This window comes from Alexandromys fortis, unplaced genomic scaffold (genome assembly GCF_014885135.2).
Source record: "Alexandromys fortis isolate MF-2015 unplaced genomic scaffold, M_Fortis_MF-2015_v1.1 scaffold_7, whole genome shotgun sequence".
Taxonomy (NCBI): Eukaryota; Metazoa; Chordata; class Mammalia; order Rodentia; family Cricetidae; genus Alexandromys; species Alexandromys fortis.
This window is the reverse complement of record NW_026067920.1, coordinates 8,406,614-8,425,201: the sequence shown is the minus strand read 5'-3', so window position 1 is coordinate 8,425,201 and position 18,588 is coordinate 8,406,614. Positions and strand designations below refer to the sequence as shown.

General features: G+C 45.3%; 1 protein-coding gene across 6 annotated transcripts in view; it reads left to right on the top strand.

Moving 5' to 3' along the window:
• The first annotated feature begins 1,004 nt into the window (after positions 1-1,004).
• Positions 1,005-18,588, top strand: part of Urgcp (upregulator of cell proliferation) — a 35,332-nt gene continuing 17,748 nt past the window's right edge. For 2 of the 6 annotated variants that reach the window (XM_050141240.1, XM_050141238.1), the window contains exon 1: positions 1,123-1,271. In XM_050141240.1, the coding sequence (XP_049997197.1) occupies positions 1,258-1,271 (14 nt within the window). In that variant the 5' untranslated portion in view covers positions 1,123-1,257. The other 4 variants (XM_050141241.1, XM_050141244.1, XM_050141239.1 and 1 more) reach the window with 4 other exon arrangements.

The window sequence follows — 18,588 nt, the reverse complement described above, 5'->3', positions numbered from 1 at the left end:
TAAGTATTGTCAGCTTTCCTTTGTAGATCCTTTGTAGATCTTTACACGTCTTCTGAACTCAGGCAGTAACTGTTAGCTTTGTTTTCCTAAGAGGACAAGAAGGCCCAGAAGCACTGTGTGGGCTCTCCTTGGATGAGAGAAAGGAACGAGGGGCTCCAGCCCTGGAGAGGCAACTTTAACTAGTAAATTGGTGGAGCCCAGTTCCAGCCTAGATATTCTGACAGCTGAACAAAGGGTTTATCTCTGTAGTGTTTGATATTCTTAGTGGTGAAAAGAATATTAATGATGGGCCCTGCACCACAGAGTGGTGCACACTTTTAATATCAGCAGCCCGGAGGCAGAAGCAGGCAAACAGAACTCAGTGAATTCAAGACTATCCTGGTCTACACATTGAGTTCTTGGAAGGTCAGTGTTATACCGTGAGAACTTGTCTCAATAAAAATAAGAAAGAGAAAGAACAGGAAGTTAGGAAGGTGGGGGGGAGGATCTGGGAGGGGAAAGAATATGACCAAAATATATTGCTAGAAATTTTTTTTTACTGAAAAAAAAAAAAAAAAACTAAAGCTATAACACAAAAATGCCACCAGCAACGGTTTTCATTGCATGGTTCAAAGCTTTTTATTAGTTATTTTCTCTTAGAAGATATTAGTTTTTGAAACTAATTTGGCAGAGACTGAAATCAAGGCTCAAAATTTTACGTGCCCAAGTATTCAGAGCTTGTAGGTGACGCTAGGAAATCCCACTGTACAAGTTCCAAACTGTATACTTCAAAGTAATGCTTAATATCCATACATTTTTTAAAGGGGGTAACCAGTTCGGAAGCCAACCAGTACACCAAAACACCACTGCGAACTAGTAGCAGGAAAGACATTGTTTTCCTTAATAATAACAGTAATGACCTTTAGACCCCAGAGCTAGAGAAAGTGCTTTTCTAACAGAAACTAACACAGAACGCCGGGGTTGGAGGTGACGCCCGCCGCTAGGCAGCCAGTCAGTGGCCCCGGGGCAGGTCGGGCTCCGCAGGTGAGTTCCGGCCTCCGGGCAGCGGGCCGGGCTAGAAACTGCGGTCTCAAGTCCTCGGGGCCCTGCGCGTCCTCTCCCTCGCTCCAGGCGCCGGCCTGCCCTCACCCCGAGTTCGGCCCACGGCGCCCGACGCCCTAGCGGAGCGGGCGGGGGCGGCCTGCAGGCCCCTCCCCGGCGCCCAACGGCAGCCGCGCAAGCAGCGGAGGAGGCGGGAGCGCCCAGGCCGCTGTGCTCATGGCGTCGCCCGGGTAAGTGAGGCGCTCCGGCTGCGCAGGGGGCGCCTCTGGGGTGAGGGGCGGGCCGAGCCGTGCGTGTCCGCGACCCGGCGCCCCCTCTGCTTCAGCCTCGGCCAGACCCCGGGTGACCCTGTCCCGTCAGGTGCCTGTCCGCGACCCGCGGCCTCCCCCGCCGACCTTGGGCGGTCGTGGCCGGGCCAGGGTCTCCCCGCGGGGTCGCCGGTAGGACCAGCTTAGGCCAGCGGCCGGCTAGGGTCCGGGAGCCCGAGAGAAGGAGCCTGGGTCAGAGCAGTGGGAAGGCTGAGGGAGGGGACTCGGGGTCCTAGGTCTCTCCCGAGGCCGCAGAGAGGCTCAGCAGGCCTGACGTGGGCTTCTGGCGTTTGTACTTGCTTGCGTTGGAAGTTGATGCTTGGGTTCACTGTCGTTAGGACATCCCCAGGATGTTCCACTACGTCAGGGTAAGGTGGACTCCGCTGGACCCTTGTCCAGAGTCGGAAAGCTGATCCGGGATCAAAGGCCCTGCCTGTGTTTGAGGGGGGCTTCTGTGGGATGGTTACACTTGTTCTGAATATTACCTAATTTCCTTTCTTCTTTTTTAAAATAATGTTCTTTCTTAGGAAATTACAGTGACACATGCAGTTTGTATTTATTTGATGAAAAACTACCTCAACAGTTGATTTTACTAGTTACTAGTTACGAGATCTGAAGTGACAGAATTAGACTAATGGTTTTGTGTCACAGAAAGGAAAATGGGACTCAAGGTCATAGTTTTAGTTGGTAAACATCCTTTTTGACTGTACTCCGTCATTCAGAGGATCTTAGACCCAATAGTACTGGTAGTAGTTGAAGCGGTGGATCATCGCAGTTCAGAGGGCTCACAGGTGCAGGAGGAGTTTTGGGGCGGAGCATGTAGAAGTTAAACCTCCCACAAAGAGGTCTGCTGTGCTGTGGAGTGATTTGGCTAGGCACAGTGGTCTGAATGAAGGTGAATGAAGCAATCTGAACTTGATCCAGGCCTGCAGGCGCCAACCAGATCACGGGCAATTTCCACCTGCCTAAAGCCTTTCTAGGCTCGAGGGCCAGCGGGCACTCTGGGACCAGGCCTGTTCATTGCCGCCTCAGTGTCTAGTACTTTGAGCTCATAAGGAGAATAAACAGTGACCCATCCTGGGAAGGCCAGGCTGATGGACCCGGAGGGTAAGGTCCCTGCATTCTTGCCCCGCCTGTTAGCCTGTTAGGAAGGTGTGAGATAGAGCCTCTTGGAAGCAGCATGGAAGTGTTTGAGCCTTTTGGGGCTTGAGCCTTTTGGGGCTTCTATTAGGCTTGTAGAAATCATCTCATGTTTCATGTCAAAGCACAGTGCTTTGTAGACATGAGTCAGGGGAGGGCCTAACTGTTGGATCAAAATTCTGTGGGTCAGTGATGCTGGGAACATGGTATGTATAGGGGGTGGTTTGGTGTTTGTGGTTCTAGTAGTTGGGAGTGACCTGGTGAATTTGAGGTGTATAGTGATTTGTAATTTCCCAAGGCGTGTCTATTAACAAAACTGAGGTCCTAAAACTCCTAAGAGACTTAAAAACTCTGTGCTTATTTGCTTTGCTATGCATACACTTCCTGACTACAGTTCTCGTCTCGAGATTTTGCCCCCAACTGTCCTCTTTAATAGGCTTCTCTGTAGGTGAGAGAATTGCCTCCTGGGACTTGTGACCTGTCAGATAGCTGCCTGTAATTTTTTCTTTTTAAGCTGGGGTCTGGCTGATGTAGTCATGGCTAGTCTGGGGCTTCAAGCTCACAGATATATACCTGCCTCCGACTGTTACCACTAAACCTCCTCACTACGTTAGATGTTTTAGAGAACGAGGGTAGAGCAATGCATGGCAGAGATGGACGGAGCTAGTCATGGGGAGCATGTGTCCCCATGTCTGTTGTCTTTTGCTAAGTGCTGATCTGAGTGATCGGATGATGGAGTTAGAGGGAAGGGAAAAAATGGGAACTTGTTTTTGAGGATCTTACAGATGTGGAATTAAAAAAAAAAGGATGTGCTTGAGAAATGACCCATAACTCAGTGTCCTGAAAAAAGTAGAATCTAGGCCGGTAGAGAAGGTGGGGACCATGGGCTTCTTGCCCACCACTGAAAGGCCTTTCTAGTCAGCGTCAGCACTGCTCTGGGAGAATCCTCGGAACAGCAGCGTGGAGTGGGAGAGGCACGGGAGACACGACACAGAGCTCGCCCAGCTGCTACCATCCTGCCCACTTCCTGACGGGTCTCGCCCCTATTACTAATCAGCTGGCTAGGGTCCTTTTGCTCTGCTGGAATAGAACTCAAATCTCTTCAAGGGCTAGTCTTTGGAAACCTTATTTCTTTCTGTTTGGTCACAGCAATGGTCGCAGCAGCTGGTAGTACCTTCTCATGTTAGAGCCCCGGGCAAGCTTTAAGTGTTGAGACCCTTATTCCCACAAGGGTATAGTATGTAGGCTTCAGAACTTAGGGTTCTTCGTGCTTAAAACCGCTTAGGCCTAGATTCTCATGTCGTTGCCCCTTAAGATAGCTCCTGGAACTCTGCTGGCAACCAGAGCCTGCTGTTTTTCTCCTGGCTTCTCAAGCCCTTTTAGCTTTGTCCAGTCTTCCTTCTTTGCTTTCCCTCTCTGCCTCTGCTCTTCCTGCTTTGCCTGCTTCCTCATCTGCTGAGTTGAGGTGTCGCTGCCTGCTGCTGTTCCACTGTCCCTGTTACCACTTCTTTGCCGTCGCTGGTATTTATTCCTGTTACCAGCTCAGCCCGGACTATTGAAAATGGGGAAGAAAAGAAAATAGTCAAGGCAGAAGCAGGGAGGCCGCACTAGAGAGTGTCTCTGACTACTCAGTGAGCCTGAGCAGCCTTCTTCAGGAGGAGACAAGTGCTACTTCAAGAGTCACATTGCCCCTCTCCCAGTCTTTATTCCCCTGAAAATGAAGGCGTGCTCCCATGAACTTAAGGTGCTTTTGGTTAAGGCTAGAGTTAAGTTTGGTTGTAGAAAGCTTCCCTGGCATGTACAAAGTCCTGGGTTCAATCCTCAGCACTGCATAAAGTGGGCCTGGTGGCTCATGCCTGTAATACTAGCACCCTGGAAGTAGAGGCAGGAGCACAAAAGTTCAAGGCCATCACCCTCTGATAGAAGAGGTCAGCCTGGGATTCATGGTAACCTGTCTTAAAAGGAATTTAGTGATTTCAACAGTGCTTACATTTGTTCACGGCCCAAAGGAGAGGTAGCGGGATCTCTGCCAGCTTCACTCTCTCTCTTTCCATCTCTTGTCTTCACAGCGTGCAGATTTCCCACCTACCTACATCTTCCTGTCTTGTCAGAGATGCTTCTCTTTGATGGTTGGAGTGTCCCCAAGGCTTTGTAGCCCATCTCTGCTAATCTCAACACACATATATTCTGCATGTTTCTGTGTGTGTGTATGTATGTATGTATGTATGTATATATATATATATATATATTTCTCCATGTCTGTTTCTGTGGGTTTAACTGTTGATTCACAATTCACATGTAGGTTTCTCGGAGTCTCTGTGGTCCTTGAAATTGTGTGCAGTGTTTTCCTGGAACCAAAATCTAGCTATTATGGGCTTCAAGGTGTGTAATCCAGGCAGGCCTTGAATTTATGATCCTCCAGCCTCCGTCTCTGGAACGATGGGATGACTGACCTTCACCCTGTGCTCTACCCATCCTATTTTTAAAAGCAGTCTCACTCTGCACAGTGCTGCATCCATCCAGCCTGAATTCTCTGGTTCTTAATACCTTCTTCTTCTTTTTCTCCTTCTCCTCCTCCTCCTCCTCCTCCTCCTCCTCCTCNCTCCTCCTCCTCCTCCTCCTTCCTTTTTAGTTTGGGGGTATTTATGCCATGGGTTCCATAGGAGTCAGAGGATAACTTCTTTCTTCTCTTTGTCCATTCTTTCCTTCCACTTTTGCATAAGTTCTGGAATTGAATTCAGGGTGTCAAGTTTGCACACAAGCACTTTTTCAATTTTTTGTAGGTCTGACTCTCTCTCTCTCTGGTTTTTTGAGACATGGTTTCTCTATGTAAGAGCCCTGGTCGTTCTGGAACTCGCTTTGTAGACCAGGCTGGTATTGAACTCGCAGAGATCCACCTGCCTCTGCCTCCCGAGTGCTGGTATTAAAGGTGTGCATCACAGCGCCTGGCTAAGACTGTCTTTCTTAAAATAAAAGTGCAAGGGCTGGAGAGATGGCTCAATGGTTAGGACCACTGACTGCTCTTCCAGGGGACCTGGGTTCAATTTCCAGCACCCATATGGCAACTTGCAACTTTCTGTAACTTTTTAAGATCTGACAACCTCACACAGTCATACATGCAGTCAAAACACCAATGCACATAAAATAAAAATAAATAAATTATAAAATAGTAGTGTCAGTTCTCCCATTATTTTGAGAGGATTTTTTTCTAAATCTCCAAAACTGTGGTGAATATCAGTCTTTTTGAGACAGGGTCGCATGCAGACTGGGCTGGCCTCAAACTCACTGTGTACCCGAGGATGACCTTGATGCACTGATTTTCTTGCCTCTATCTCCCAAGTACTAGGATTGCAGATGTGTGCTACCACACCCAGCTAAGACAGCAAACCTTTAGACATTTTTCTTTTTAGATTTGTTTCTGAATATTTTGCCTGCATATGTATGTATGTATGTATGTATGTATGTGAACCGTGTGCATGCCTGGTGCCTAAGGAAGTCAGAAGAGAGCTTCAGAACCCTGGAAACTGGAGTTATGGATGGTGTGAGTCACTGTGTGGTTGCTGGGACTTGAATCCAGGTCTTCTGCAAGAGCAATAAATGCTCTTAACCCCTGAACCATATCCCCAGCTCCTAGCAATTTTTTTGTATGCAGTTTTTCTTATACACAAACAACCCTATGATATAATTTCTAAATTGCTAACTAGTAATAAAAATAAAACATTTGTAACAATATACTATAATAACAGTTTGCAATTGGAGTCATTAGTAAGTAAAATAAGAGTCACTTGAACACAAGCTGTGATACTATGACAGTTGACCTGGTAATCAGGAAGATTTTTAAGTGACTAACCAGTTGGTGACATATATCAAGATATGCTAGCAAAGGGGTGACTCATGTCCTGGGTGTAACTGGACTGGAGGCAGACCTTCATGCTATTCAGAACAGTATGAACTTGGAAGCTTAGGAATTGTTTTTGTTTTCTTTTTTCTTTTTTTGGTCTTTTAAGACAGGATTTCTCTGTAGCTTTGGAGCCTGTCCTGGAACTAGCTCCTGTAGACCAGGCTGGCCTCAAACTCATAGAGATCCACCTGCCTCTGCCTCCCAAGTGCTGGGATTAAAGGTGTGCACCACCACCACCCAGATTTTATATATATAAAGTACTTATTTCTCTTTTTATTTATTGAGTTATTTTCATTAAATCCTGACCAATGTTAAATGGATTTTTTTTCCAGAATGAGTTGATAAAATGGTACCTATATTTTATTTAACTTTCATTTCTTTTTTTAAAATTATAAATTGATTGGCCTAGTATCTCAGGCTTCTTATTAACTCTTATAACTTATATTATCCCATAATTCCTATCTGTGTTAGCCATGTGGCTTGGTACCTTTTTTGGCGAGGCAGTCACATCTTGCTGCCTTGCTTCTTCTACAGCTGGGTCATAACTGCAGACTCAAATATCCCTTTTTTGTTGTTGTTTTTTTTAAGACAGGGTTTCTCTGTAGCTCTTTAGAGTTTGGAGAGTACCCTATAAACTTTCCTTTTTGTTCATTGCTCGTTTTTTGTTTTTTGAGAGGGGTTCTGGGGTTCAGCCCTCTATGTCTGAACTACATCTTACTTAGGTCTCTTTACTTTTTATTTTGAGACAGGGTCTCACTACTGTTCAGACTAGCTTTGAACTCACTCTGTACTTAGGCAAGCCTTGAACTTGTGATCCTCTGGTATCAATTCTGGAATGGGTTGGGTTACAGGCTTTTGCTACCCAGGCCTGCCTTTTAATCTGTCTGCATAAGAGTGGTCATATTGTCATAGTGTTTTGTGTTCATTTTATTTGGCCAGCAATATGTCTTTTTATTTTTTTTCAAGACAGGGTTTCTCTGTGTACCTCTGGCTGTCGTGAAACTTGCTCTCTAGAACAGGCTGGCCTCATTCTTAGAGATTCTCCTCTGCCTCTGCTGGGATTAAAGGTATGAGCCACCACACCTGGCTAATAGTAGTCTTGGAGCCGGGTGGTGATGGCGCACACCTTTAATCCCAACACTCGGGAGGCAGACACAGGCGGATCTCTGTGAGTTTGAGGCCAGCCTGGTCTACAAGAGCTAGTTCCAGGACAGGCACCAAACTACAGAGAAACCCTGTCTCAAAAACAACAACAACAAAATAGTATGTCTTGGAATTCTCTCTATAAGAGAAACAGATGGCTACAGTTGGGCAGTTGTGTTCTATTTTGTGTCGTGGTTATAATATTCAGTTAGGAATGGTTAGGTAATGCTGCCCGTCTGTACCCCTAGACAGTTCAAGAGCAGATACAAAGAATTGGCCTTTTTGCTGCTGAACTGTGGTGGCACAGCACCCTTAATCTGCACTCTGGATGCAGAAGCAGGCAGATTTCTGAGAGTTTGAGGCCAGCCTGGTCTACATAGTGAGTTTTAGGCCAACCGGGGCTATATATTGAGACTTTATCTCACAACCCAACCTCTCCCCCCCCCCCCCAAAGTTGGCTCTCTTGGATGGAGATCTTGGCCATTTTAAAATCGCTACCACCCAAGTAGCGTATAAATGGCACTATTTTGCCCTTTGCTGTTGATTTTCAGAGTTCCTTAGACCGCTGCACACGTAATAACCTCCCCAAGAAGTAGGGAGCTTTCTCCCTCGCCCCTTGCATTTCTTCAGTAATATTCAGTCCCAATTTATTTGATCTGATTGTCAACATTGAATTCTAAGCATTCATATTTCACAATACCTGATTTGCATGCAAGTGAACTCATACTCCTCAACTTTTGATCTGGGCTGAGATCCTCACACATAGAGACAGGAGGAAGAGGATGCAGACGTCAGGGTACCAGGTTAGACAGGTGGAGGAGGTCCGGCTGAATGGGGCTGTGTGAGGAAACTCAGCTAAGGCAGGAGTATGATGTTCAGGGTGAGGTGATTCAACAGTGGCTAGGAACCCAAGGCTGGTGCCTGAGCAGGAAGGAGCCTAAAAAGGACTCCCCCTCCGTCTCTCCTCCTTTTTTCCTTTCCTTTTCAGTCTTTTCTCTCTGCCTATTTTTTTTAAAATATTTATTTATTTATTTGTTATGTATACAATATTCTTTGTGTATGTCTGCAGGCCAGAAGAGGGCACCAGACCTCATTACAGATGGTTGTGAGCCACCATGTGGTTGCTGGGAATTGAACTCAGGACCTTTGGAAGAGCAGGCAATGCTCTTAACCACTGAGCCATCTCTCCAGCCCCATCTGCCTATTTTTTTTAAAAAAAGATTTACTTATCTTATGAGTATGAATGTTTGTTTGTGCACCATGGGTGTTAGACCCCTGGAACTGTAGTTACGTGATTGCAAACCGCCCTGATTGCTCTTAATCACTGAGCTGGCTCTCCAGCTCCTCCTCTCTGCCTGTCTTATTCCTTCCTTCTTCCTCTCTCTTGTCCTCTTTCTCCCCTCCTTCCTCTCCTGCCTTCTTCCCGCCTCTTTCATTCCTACACTCTTCTCAGGTTCTGATCTTACTTGATCTTTGTAATCTCAACTGGAGACCATGTGTCTACTTTGCTCCCTCCCCCCAGGACGTCATCACTGCTGAATCCTCAGAGCAGTTAAAAGCAGTTGCTTTAGCATTTGACTGGACATTAAAAAATACCTGGGGCTTTATTTTAGTTTCTTGTGCTTCCTAAAGATACTCAGTATGCATTTGTGGGGGTGGAAGGGCTTGTCTTTCCTGCTGCAGGCTGGATTGAGTAGGCCAGATATTGGGGGTTGGGGAAAGAGCAGAGAGACTAACTTGCCACACTTGGAGAAAACAAGATATTTGTCATGCTTTGAGGGAAAATCTAACAGGAACGCTTTTGTTGCACAGATGCTGGGTGAGCCTTCAGCATTCAGACTTGCAGTGGCTCCATGAACCTAGAATCCCCATATGGGTGCAGTTGGTGATCTAGCAGGGGTAGCGTAGGCCGGAGTGTTCTGGCTCTGCGAGGCAGTTCTTCATCATGAGTCCTGCTGTTGGCCTCTCTGTGCCTAGAAACAAACCAGAATCCCCGAGTCAGGGACTTCACAGGCCAGAGAGTGCTCTTGAATTTAGATCAGACCCACTTCCAGCAAGTGTGCTGTCAGGCCCTGTTCAGGGTCTTGACTGTTTAATCTTCATAGCAAGCTCATGCAGTGGGCTGTTGAAATAGGAGCTGCGGGGCTGCGTCCCCGGCACCCGGCCGCCTGCATGGCTAGTTTATACCCAGAAATAATTACACGGAAACTGTATTCTTTCAAACACTGCCTGGCCCGGCTAGGTCCAGTTTCTTATTGGCTAGCTCTTACATATTGTTCTAACCCATTTCTAATATTCTGTGTAGCCCATGAGCTGGCTTACCAGAGAGGATCTTAACCTGCGTCTGTCTGGAGTGGGAGCATCATGGCGACTCTTCCTCTAACCTTCTTTCTCCCAGAATTCTCTTCTGTATACTCCGCCTACCTAATTTTCTATCCAATAAAATGGGCCAAGGCAGTTTCTTTATTAATAAGAAATCATTCCCACATCATTTCCCCTTTTTCCGTTTAAACAAAAAAGAAAGGCTTTAACTTTAGCATAGTAAAATTACATATAACAAAACAGTTATCAAGTAAGAATTACAGTTACAATATTTATATCTATTTTATCTCTTATCATAACTAAGGAAAACTATAACTATTTATTCTTCAACTCCATCAAAGACTCCAGAAGGATATAATATTATCTAAGTAAACAAGAAATAAGAAAACTCTAGAAATGACAGAGACATCTCGCTGCCTGGACAGTCACCCAAAGTTCCTCTGTACCGTTGGGGCATCCATCTTCGGCCTACAGGCCCATGGTATCCAGATACATTTCCATGAAGCAGGAAATTTTAAAGACAGTTCAGTCACTTTCTGCTGTGTTCTGTAGAATGTCTTGTAGACTCTTTCATGAATCAGGAACCCCGAAAGACCATCTCACCTTTAGGCAAGTTCAGCAGTCCTCTCTCTGAGGGTTCTCTGTGTCCAGTTTATGCAACAGTCCAGGCAAGAGCAGTTTCTTGCCCAAATGACTATCCAACTCCATAAGGATCCTCTTCGATGCCCATCTTCCTCTTGAAGTAGCTGGTGCTGCCAGGAGCAGACGTGTCTCCTTGTCATGAAAAGTCCTAAGTTATTAAAATATTTTAAATGCCATATTCTGCAGTCTTTGAAAGATATGAAGAATGCCTATCTAATTGAAATATATCTCTATATATCTAGAAAATCTAACTAACATGACTACAAGCTTAACTATTAGCAATGATTATCCATTAACAACCTATATTTCCTAATTATACATTACATTTTAAGTGAACTACATAATCACAATACCTTAATCAAGTTCAAAAATACATATACATATAACAAAATTGACCTTAAAATCCATACCAATGCAAATTATTCATATCTATATCATATCCCCCTTTAAATGTAAAAGAACATTTATAAACAATATTTGGGAACATGGGCGTAGTTTTTTCTCTCCAAACTGCTTCCTGCTGAATGGGGGCACTGTTAATCAGATCATTTAGGGTGTAACCTGTGTGTCAGGTTCATCTCGGTTGGCAGTTGAGTGAAGTAATTTTTTGAGGGTGTTCACAGCAACCTTTCAGGAGGGCGTGGTCTATCATACCATACCGGGATAGATGCAATCCATAGGGTCACATCCTCTGTGGAAACAAAAGAAGACCCTCTCCAAAGCATCATATCCTTAGATCCAAATTTTGAAGTCAAGATACCTTTAGAACATATGTGCAGGTTCAGCTTAGCAGCCCATATAATAAAATGTCTCTTTGTACTTAGCTCCTTCACAGTCAAAAATTTTAAAGAAAACACAATGTACATAATCCAGACTCTCTGTGAATTTTTCATTTTTACGTGGCTTATTTTTCTTTATTTCTCTTAATCTATAACTATCTGTACTTCTGTACTCTGTCTCTTTAAAGACTTTACCCTTTTTCTTTTTAAGACATTAACTTTATTCTTTATATTCTCTTTTTTTCCCCAAGCCTACGTACATTCATCCAACGGTGTCTGAATCTGTTTTACTGTGAATCTGTAATTTTTTTTTTTTTTTCCAGGAGCATTTCTTAAAATGTTAAGCATTTCTTAAAAACTTAAGTTGCACCATGTATAGGTAATACGGTACTGCCTGTGTCCTGCCCAGTCTAAACCTTAACTGCACGGTTTTAAGGTAATTACGGTAGTTCCTGCCTGAGATCAGCACAGTTCAGCAAGGAGCAGCCGCTCCTGCCTCAGAGTCATTTGGTGCTTTTGAGCTGAGCACAGTTACAGGCAAACAGCAGTTTACATTGGAGCCGCAATCAGCAATTTAATTTTGAGACTGAGTGTGCAGCACAGAAACTCTTTTTATCCAAGTTACAGCCAAATCTGACACGCAGAGCACTGCGCAGTCTGAAAACGCGTCTCTGTATGGCAGCAGGAATCCGCCATGCTCTTCCGCCTGCCTAAGCCTGATTCCGCCATCTGCCCAGGTGTAGGCAGGGAACGCTGAGCCATCGGCAGGTCTCAGAGCAATCTCCTCCGATCCCAAGTGGGAACAGAAACATCCAGTCCCATAAAAGCCTTGAAATGCTTTAAAGCCAGAGTTCACGCTGGCAGCATAGCACCAGGAAGCCGCGCTTTAAAATGACGCAGCTTTTTTTCTCTGCTGCTGTTGCTGAATCAGGAATCTCTCTACAGCATGTCACCAACAAAACAGCAAAAATCTGTGTTAAACTCTGTTTCCCTTATTTTTAAGGCTTCTCAGGTTTTTAAGTGGATTTAGCCCCACGTTGGGCGCCATCTGTTGAAATAGGAGCGGCAGGGCTGCGTCCCCGGCACCCGGCCGCCCGCATGGCTAGCTTATACCCAGAAATAATTACATGGAAACTGTATTCTTTCAAACACTGCCTGGCCCGGCTAGGTCCAGTTTCTTATTGGCTAGCTCTTACATATTGTTCTAACCCATTTCTAATATTCTGTGTAGCCCATGAGCTGGCTTACCAGAGAGGATCTTAACCTGCGTCTGTCTGGAGTGGGAGCATCATGGCGACTCCCTCTCAGCTTCTTTTTCCCAGCATTCTCTTCTGTCTACTCCGCCTACCTAATTTTCTGTCCTATGAGGGCCGAGGCAGTTTCTTTATTAGTAAGAAATCACTCCCACATCAGTGGGCACTGCTACTGTACCCTTCCCACGGAGCAGCGGGTAACACTTGATCCAAAATGAATTTGTGTGTGTGTGTGTGTGTGTGTGTGTGTGAGAGAGAGAGAGAGAGAGAGAGAGGGTGTGTGTGTGTGTCTGTGCTCTGTGGAGGCCCACGGTTGATGTTGAGTGCGTTTCTTCAGTTGTTTTTTACATTTATGTATGTATGTATGTATGTATGTATGTATGTATGTATGTATGTATGTATTTGAGACAACGTCTCTCACTGAACCTGAAATTCGTCCATTCATCTAGGCTGCCTGGCCAGTGAACTTCAGGGTTCTGCCTATCTCAGCCCCGATTTCCCTCCAAGGCTGGAGTTACAGGCATGTGCCTGATGGACAGACCAAAGAAACGGGTTCACTCAGGTTTATTGGGTTAATGGCAGGACCATGGGTGAGAGGCTGCTTAGAGGAACATGGGTGATTCAGGAGTAGCTGCTGTCACTGAAAGGTCCTGGGAGCAGGGGTGGGGACTCAGAGCTGTGGCTTGTAGGCACTGCTTTTACTCTTATTTATTTTGTATGTGTGTATGCATGAGTGTGTGGTGGTAGTGGGGGGCATGTCACAGGACACACATAGAGGTCAGAGGACAACTTGTGGAAGTTGCCTCTCTTCTTCCACTGTGTGAGTCCCAGGGATCGATCAGCTTGGGTCATCATGCTTGACAGCAAGCACTTTTACCTGGTGAGCCCTCTCACTGCCCCTTATTACACACACATGCACACACACGTTCACACACACACATTAACATATGCATGTGGTATATGTGTTTTGTGGTGTATATGCATATATGCAGAGACTAGAGGTCCATGTTGGGTGTCTATTTAATCAACTCATTTTTATACATATAATTTTGTTATTTTTTAATACATTTTTATTGATATTTATTGAGCTCTATATTTTTCTCTGCTCCCCTCCCTGCCTCTCCCCTCTTCCCTTCAATCCTCTCCCAAGGTTCCCACATTCCCAATTTACTCAGGAGATCTTGTCTTTTTCTACTTTCTACTTCCCATGTAGATTAGATCTATATAATATAAGTCTCTCTTAGTGTTCTTATTGTTGTCTAAGTTCTCTGGGATTGTGGTTTGTAGACTGGCTTTCTTTGCTTTATGTTTAAAAACCACCTATGAGTGAGTACATGTGATAATTGTCTTTCTGTGTCTGGGTTACCTCACTCAAAATAATGTTTTCTAGCTCCATCCATCTTCCAGCAAAATTCAAGCTGTCGTTATTTTTTCCTGCTTTGTAGTACTCCACTGTGTAAATGTACCACATTTTTCTTATCCATTCTTCGATCAAGGGGCATTTAGGTTGTTTCCAGGTTCTGGCTATGACAAACAAAGCTGCTATGAACATAGTTGAGCACATGTCCTTGTGGCACGATTGAGCATCCTTTGGATATATACCCAAAAGTGGTATTACTGGGTCTTGAGGAAGGTTGTTTCCTAATTTCCTGAGAAATCACCATACTGACATTCAAAGGGGCTGTACCAGCTTGCATTCCCACCAGCAATGCAGAAGTGTTCCCTTTTCCTCACAACCTCTCCAGCATAAGTTGTCATCAGTGTTTTTGATCTTGGACATTCTTACAGGTGTAAGATGTAATCTTAGAGTTGTTTTGATTTGCATTTCTCTGATGACTAAGGATGTTGAACATTTCCTTAAGTGTCTTTCAGCCATTTTAGATTCCTCTGTTGAGAGTTCTCTGTTTAGGTCTGTACTCCATTTCTTTATTTGTTCTTTTGATGACCAATTTCTTGAGTTCTTTGTATATTTTGGAGATCAGACCTCTGTCTGATGTGGGGTTAGTGAAGATCTTTTCCCATTCTGTAGGCTGTCGTTTTGTCTTGTTGACCGTGTCCTTTGCTTTACAGAAGCTTTTCAGTTTCAGGAGGTCCCATTTATTAATTGTTTCTCTCTGTGTCTGTGCTGCTGGGGTTATATTTAGGAAGTGGTTCCATCTGCCAGTGTGTTCAAGTGTACTTCCCACTCTCTCTTCTATAAGGTTCAGTGTGGCTGGCTTTATGTTGAGGTCTTTGATCCATTTGGACTTGAGTTTTGTGCATGGTGATAGATATGGGTCTACTTTTATTCTTCTACGTGTTGATATCCAGTTATGCCAGCACCACTTGTTAAATATGTTTCTTTTTTCCATTTGATATTTTTTGCTTCTTTATCAAAGATCAGGTGTTTGAAGATGTGTGGATTGATATCCGGGTCTTCTATTTGGTTCCAGATCAGGTCATTTTTATTTTAATTTTTAATTGTGTATATATGGATTGCAGAGTATGCATTTGTGCATGAATGCAGTGCCTGAGGAGGCTAGAAAACCAGGGTCCTCAAGGTTGAAGGCATGGGGACCTGAAGCCATCTCTCCAGCTTCTTTATCACTTCTCCCCGTACTTCAAGCCAGGATCTCTAACTGACCCTGGAGCTCGGTGATTGAGCTAGTCTGGTTAGGGCTGCAGTTTATTGCTTTTGTAGCTTGGGAAGGTCCTGTGGCTCTTGTCACTACCTGGGCTTCCTGAGCCTTGTAAATGCTCCTTCCCCCTAGGAGGGAGATCTCAGTTTGAAGGAAATAGACACAGCAGATGTCTTCACGCCAGACATAGTGTAGGTGCTGTTGTATGTCCTCCCAATCAGATATGTTGAAGCCGGAGCCCTGTGAATATGACTTTGGAAACTGCATCCTTGTGGACGTGATTAGTTAGAATGAGGCTTCTACAGGGTTAGGGCAGTCTCTGGATAGTATATCATTGTTTTTATATGAAGCAGAGAAGAATCAGGCACATAGAAAGGGAGCTGTTAGGACTGAGGTGATGAGGTGACACAGCTGTTGAGCCACACATACACTGTGCTCGTTCCCTGTGGCTGGTGTCACAAGGCACTACTGTTGTGTGATAGACTTTTCTTACAGAGATGGAACACACATCTATACTCACCCCAGATCACGGAGCCCATGACAGACCAAGTACTGATCCCAAGGAAGTCCAATTTGATGATCCATTCAGTTTTATTAGGGTTACATATAGGAGCAGAAATGACTCAAAGGCAGCTGCATCACCAAAGCCCATCCAGCATGAGTGACAGCTCACAGAGCTGGGACCTGAGCCCACTGCTCAGCTGCAGGAAGCTCCGCAGATAAGAGTGTCCTTTGCAGGTCTGGGAAGCAGAGCTGGTCTCTGCTTCTGTCAGTTGCCTGGTCTGGTCTGAGCCTCTTCTGGGATCCTGCATTTGCTCCCTGCTTCTTCTAGGCTGCTGGGCTTGTCTCAGAGTCTTCTGTGCAGCGTGATTATCTTTACTGTTTATTCTTGGGAGGGAGGGGCCAAGTGAATGTGCTCAGTTTCAGAGACTTCCTGAATTTGTTTTGGGTTGTTTAATTTCTGTCGTTAATGAGCTTCTCTGAAGGATGGGGTATTTCCCTGGCCCCAGAATACTCTCCTTTCCCTTTACACTGTGTCTTAAGAGCTTTCCCTCCAAGATGGAAGGTTTTAATCTGGGAGGAAACTGCTATGCACCGACTACAGATAGGTACCTGACAAAATGCTTGTTCTCACCATTCTGGAGACTTCCAAAACCAAGCGTTCTGGATGACTGTGCACAGTACTTGACTTTTCTTGACTTGCACGTGTATGTCCAACTTGTCCTCTCTTCATAGGAAACTGCTCACTCTGTTGAGGCCCACCCCACCCCATCATGACTTACTCATCTTCTCTATAGCTCTGGATGGACTTGAACTCACTAGATAGGTCAGGCTGCCATCAAACTAGCCATAAACCTCCTGCCTCGGCGTCCTAAGAGCTTAGATTACAGGCATGAACCGCCTTACCTGACTGTGACCTTATTTTAATTTAGCTAATTAGGCTTGCAAGGATATTGTTTCCAAGTAGGGTCACAAACAGTTCAACCCACAGCACACATCCACACGGTTTTTAAACATTTATATCTCAGAGCGAATGTCTTGGGATATTGTTTTGCTTTAGGTTGAGGGTCCCCAGTTAGTACCAAAGGAAGAGAGGAAGCTTAGGCTTTCCTGCCACTTTCTGGAAATGGAGGGCATAAGGGGAAGGGAACTTCAAAAATAGAGATGTTGTTTATTATCCAAAGTAGTTAGTAACCCCTAGTGTTTACAGTTGGTGAGTGGTTATCTGTGCTTACTCTAAGTCAAGCTCCTTTGTTTGTGCCCACCGTAGGCTGATTGGCACACATGTTCACTGTAGGCTGATTGGTACCCATGCCCACCATAGGCTGATTGGTACCCATGCCCACAGTAGGCTGATTGGTACACGTGCCCACTGTAGGCTGATTGGTACCCATGCCCACAGTAGGCTGATTGGTACCCATGCCCACCGTAGGCTGATTGGTACCCATGCCCACAGTAGGCTGATTGGCACACATGCCCACCGTAGGCTGATTGGTACCCATGCCCACCGTAGGCTGATTGGTACACGTGCCCACTGTAGGCTGATTATTGGTACACGTCCTGTGCCTGTACTTACCTATGCTTGTCAACTCTCAGTGCCATAGGAAAAAAAAGATGAAACAAAAGTTTTGCAAAATCATTAATAACAGAGGTAGAAAGGAAGCAGCACATGTTGGGTCCCAGCCATATTTGATAATGTGGGCACACTTCTCTGAGCCCTGCTGTCCTCTTTGTAGTGCGGCTGGGAGCCACACGAGCTGCTGTAAGAGGCCATAGACTGAAGGCATCAGTCACAGCTATTGACTGCTCTTCTCACAGATCTTGAGATAGCCGATTAGGGTCGTGAGATTTGGTTTCTGGTGGGGGCCCTATTTCTGTGTCTGCAGGCGAGAGTGGCCCTCTTTAGAGGTCACTCATCCCGTCACATGAAGGCCTCACCTTGTTGCCTGCCTTGATCTAAGCTACTTCTAGATCTCAAGTTCAGATAGAATCACTGGGGGAAGACTGCAGCATAAGTACTTAGAGGGGCACAACAGTCTGTTAAACTGCTAGAGGACATCATGTATTTAGTGAAGCTGCAGATGGAAAGGCACTAGCAACAAGGCTGACTCTGCCTCCAGCTAAACCTGATACCTCAGGAGCAGCAGTGGACCTGCAAACCATGGTTTGCACATCCCAGTTGTGACATGGTTTGCCAGCAGGGATCGAAGCCCAGAACTTGCCAACAGACACTCTTCTATGAGCATGATTGCGAGGCCGTCCTTTGACTGCTGCATGCTTACCGTTTCCTTGTGTAGAACAGAAAGGAGTGAAGTCAGATTCCTGTCCTGAATACTGGACAGAATATATGTCCTAGGGGTGAGTGTCTAGGCTTAGAACATGGCTGGACCAAAGTCCTGAGCTGTAGAAACCTGCTTCCTGGCTTAGCCCTGCCTGAGATCCTCTGGCAATGTCTTTGAACCTCTGAGCCAAGCCTGCAGCTTCTGTTCTGAGTAACTGTGTTTAACCAGACACACTAAATTTCTGTTTTGTTTATTTAGTGTGTATGTGCACATGCATGAGTGCATATGTACCTGTGTGTACACCTGTAAGCATGCAAGCATGTGGAAGTCGGGATAGCTTGTTCTCTCCTTCCATCATGTTGATGGATGGGATTGTGTTCAGGTTGTCAGGCCTGGCAGCAAGTACCTTAATCCTCTGAGCATCTTGCTGACCTCCTGCATCATTTCACTCTGTTCGTTCTGTCTCACTTGTCGTCCTGCCCTCAGACCAGGGCCTTGCACATGCCATGCCAGTGCCCCACCACTGACCTACATCCCGGCCAGACTCTCCTTTTTTCCTTCCTTCCTTCCTTCCTTCCTTCCTTCCTTCCTTCCTTCCTTCCTTCCTTCCTTCCTTTTTTGAGGGCCTCTTTTGTTACTTAATAATCCCATTCTTGAG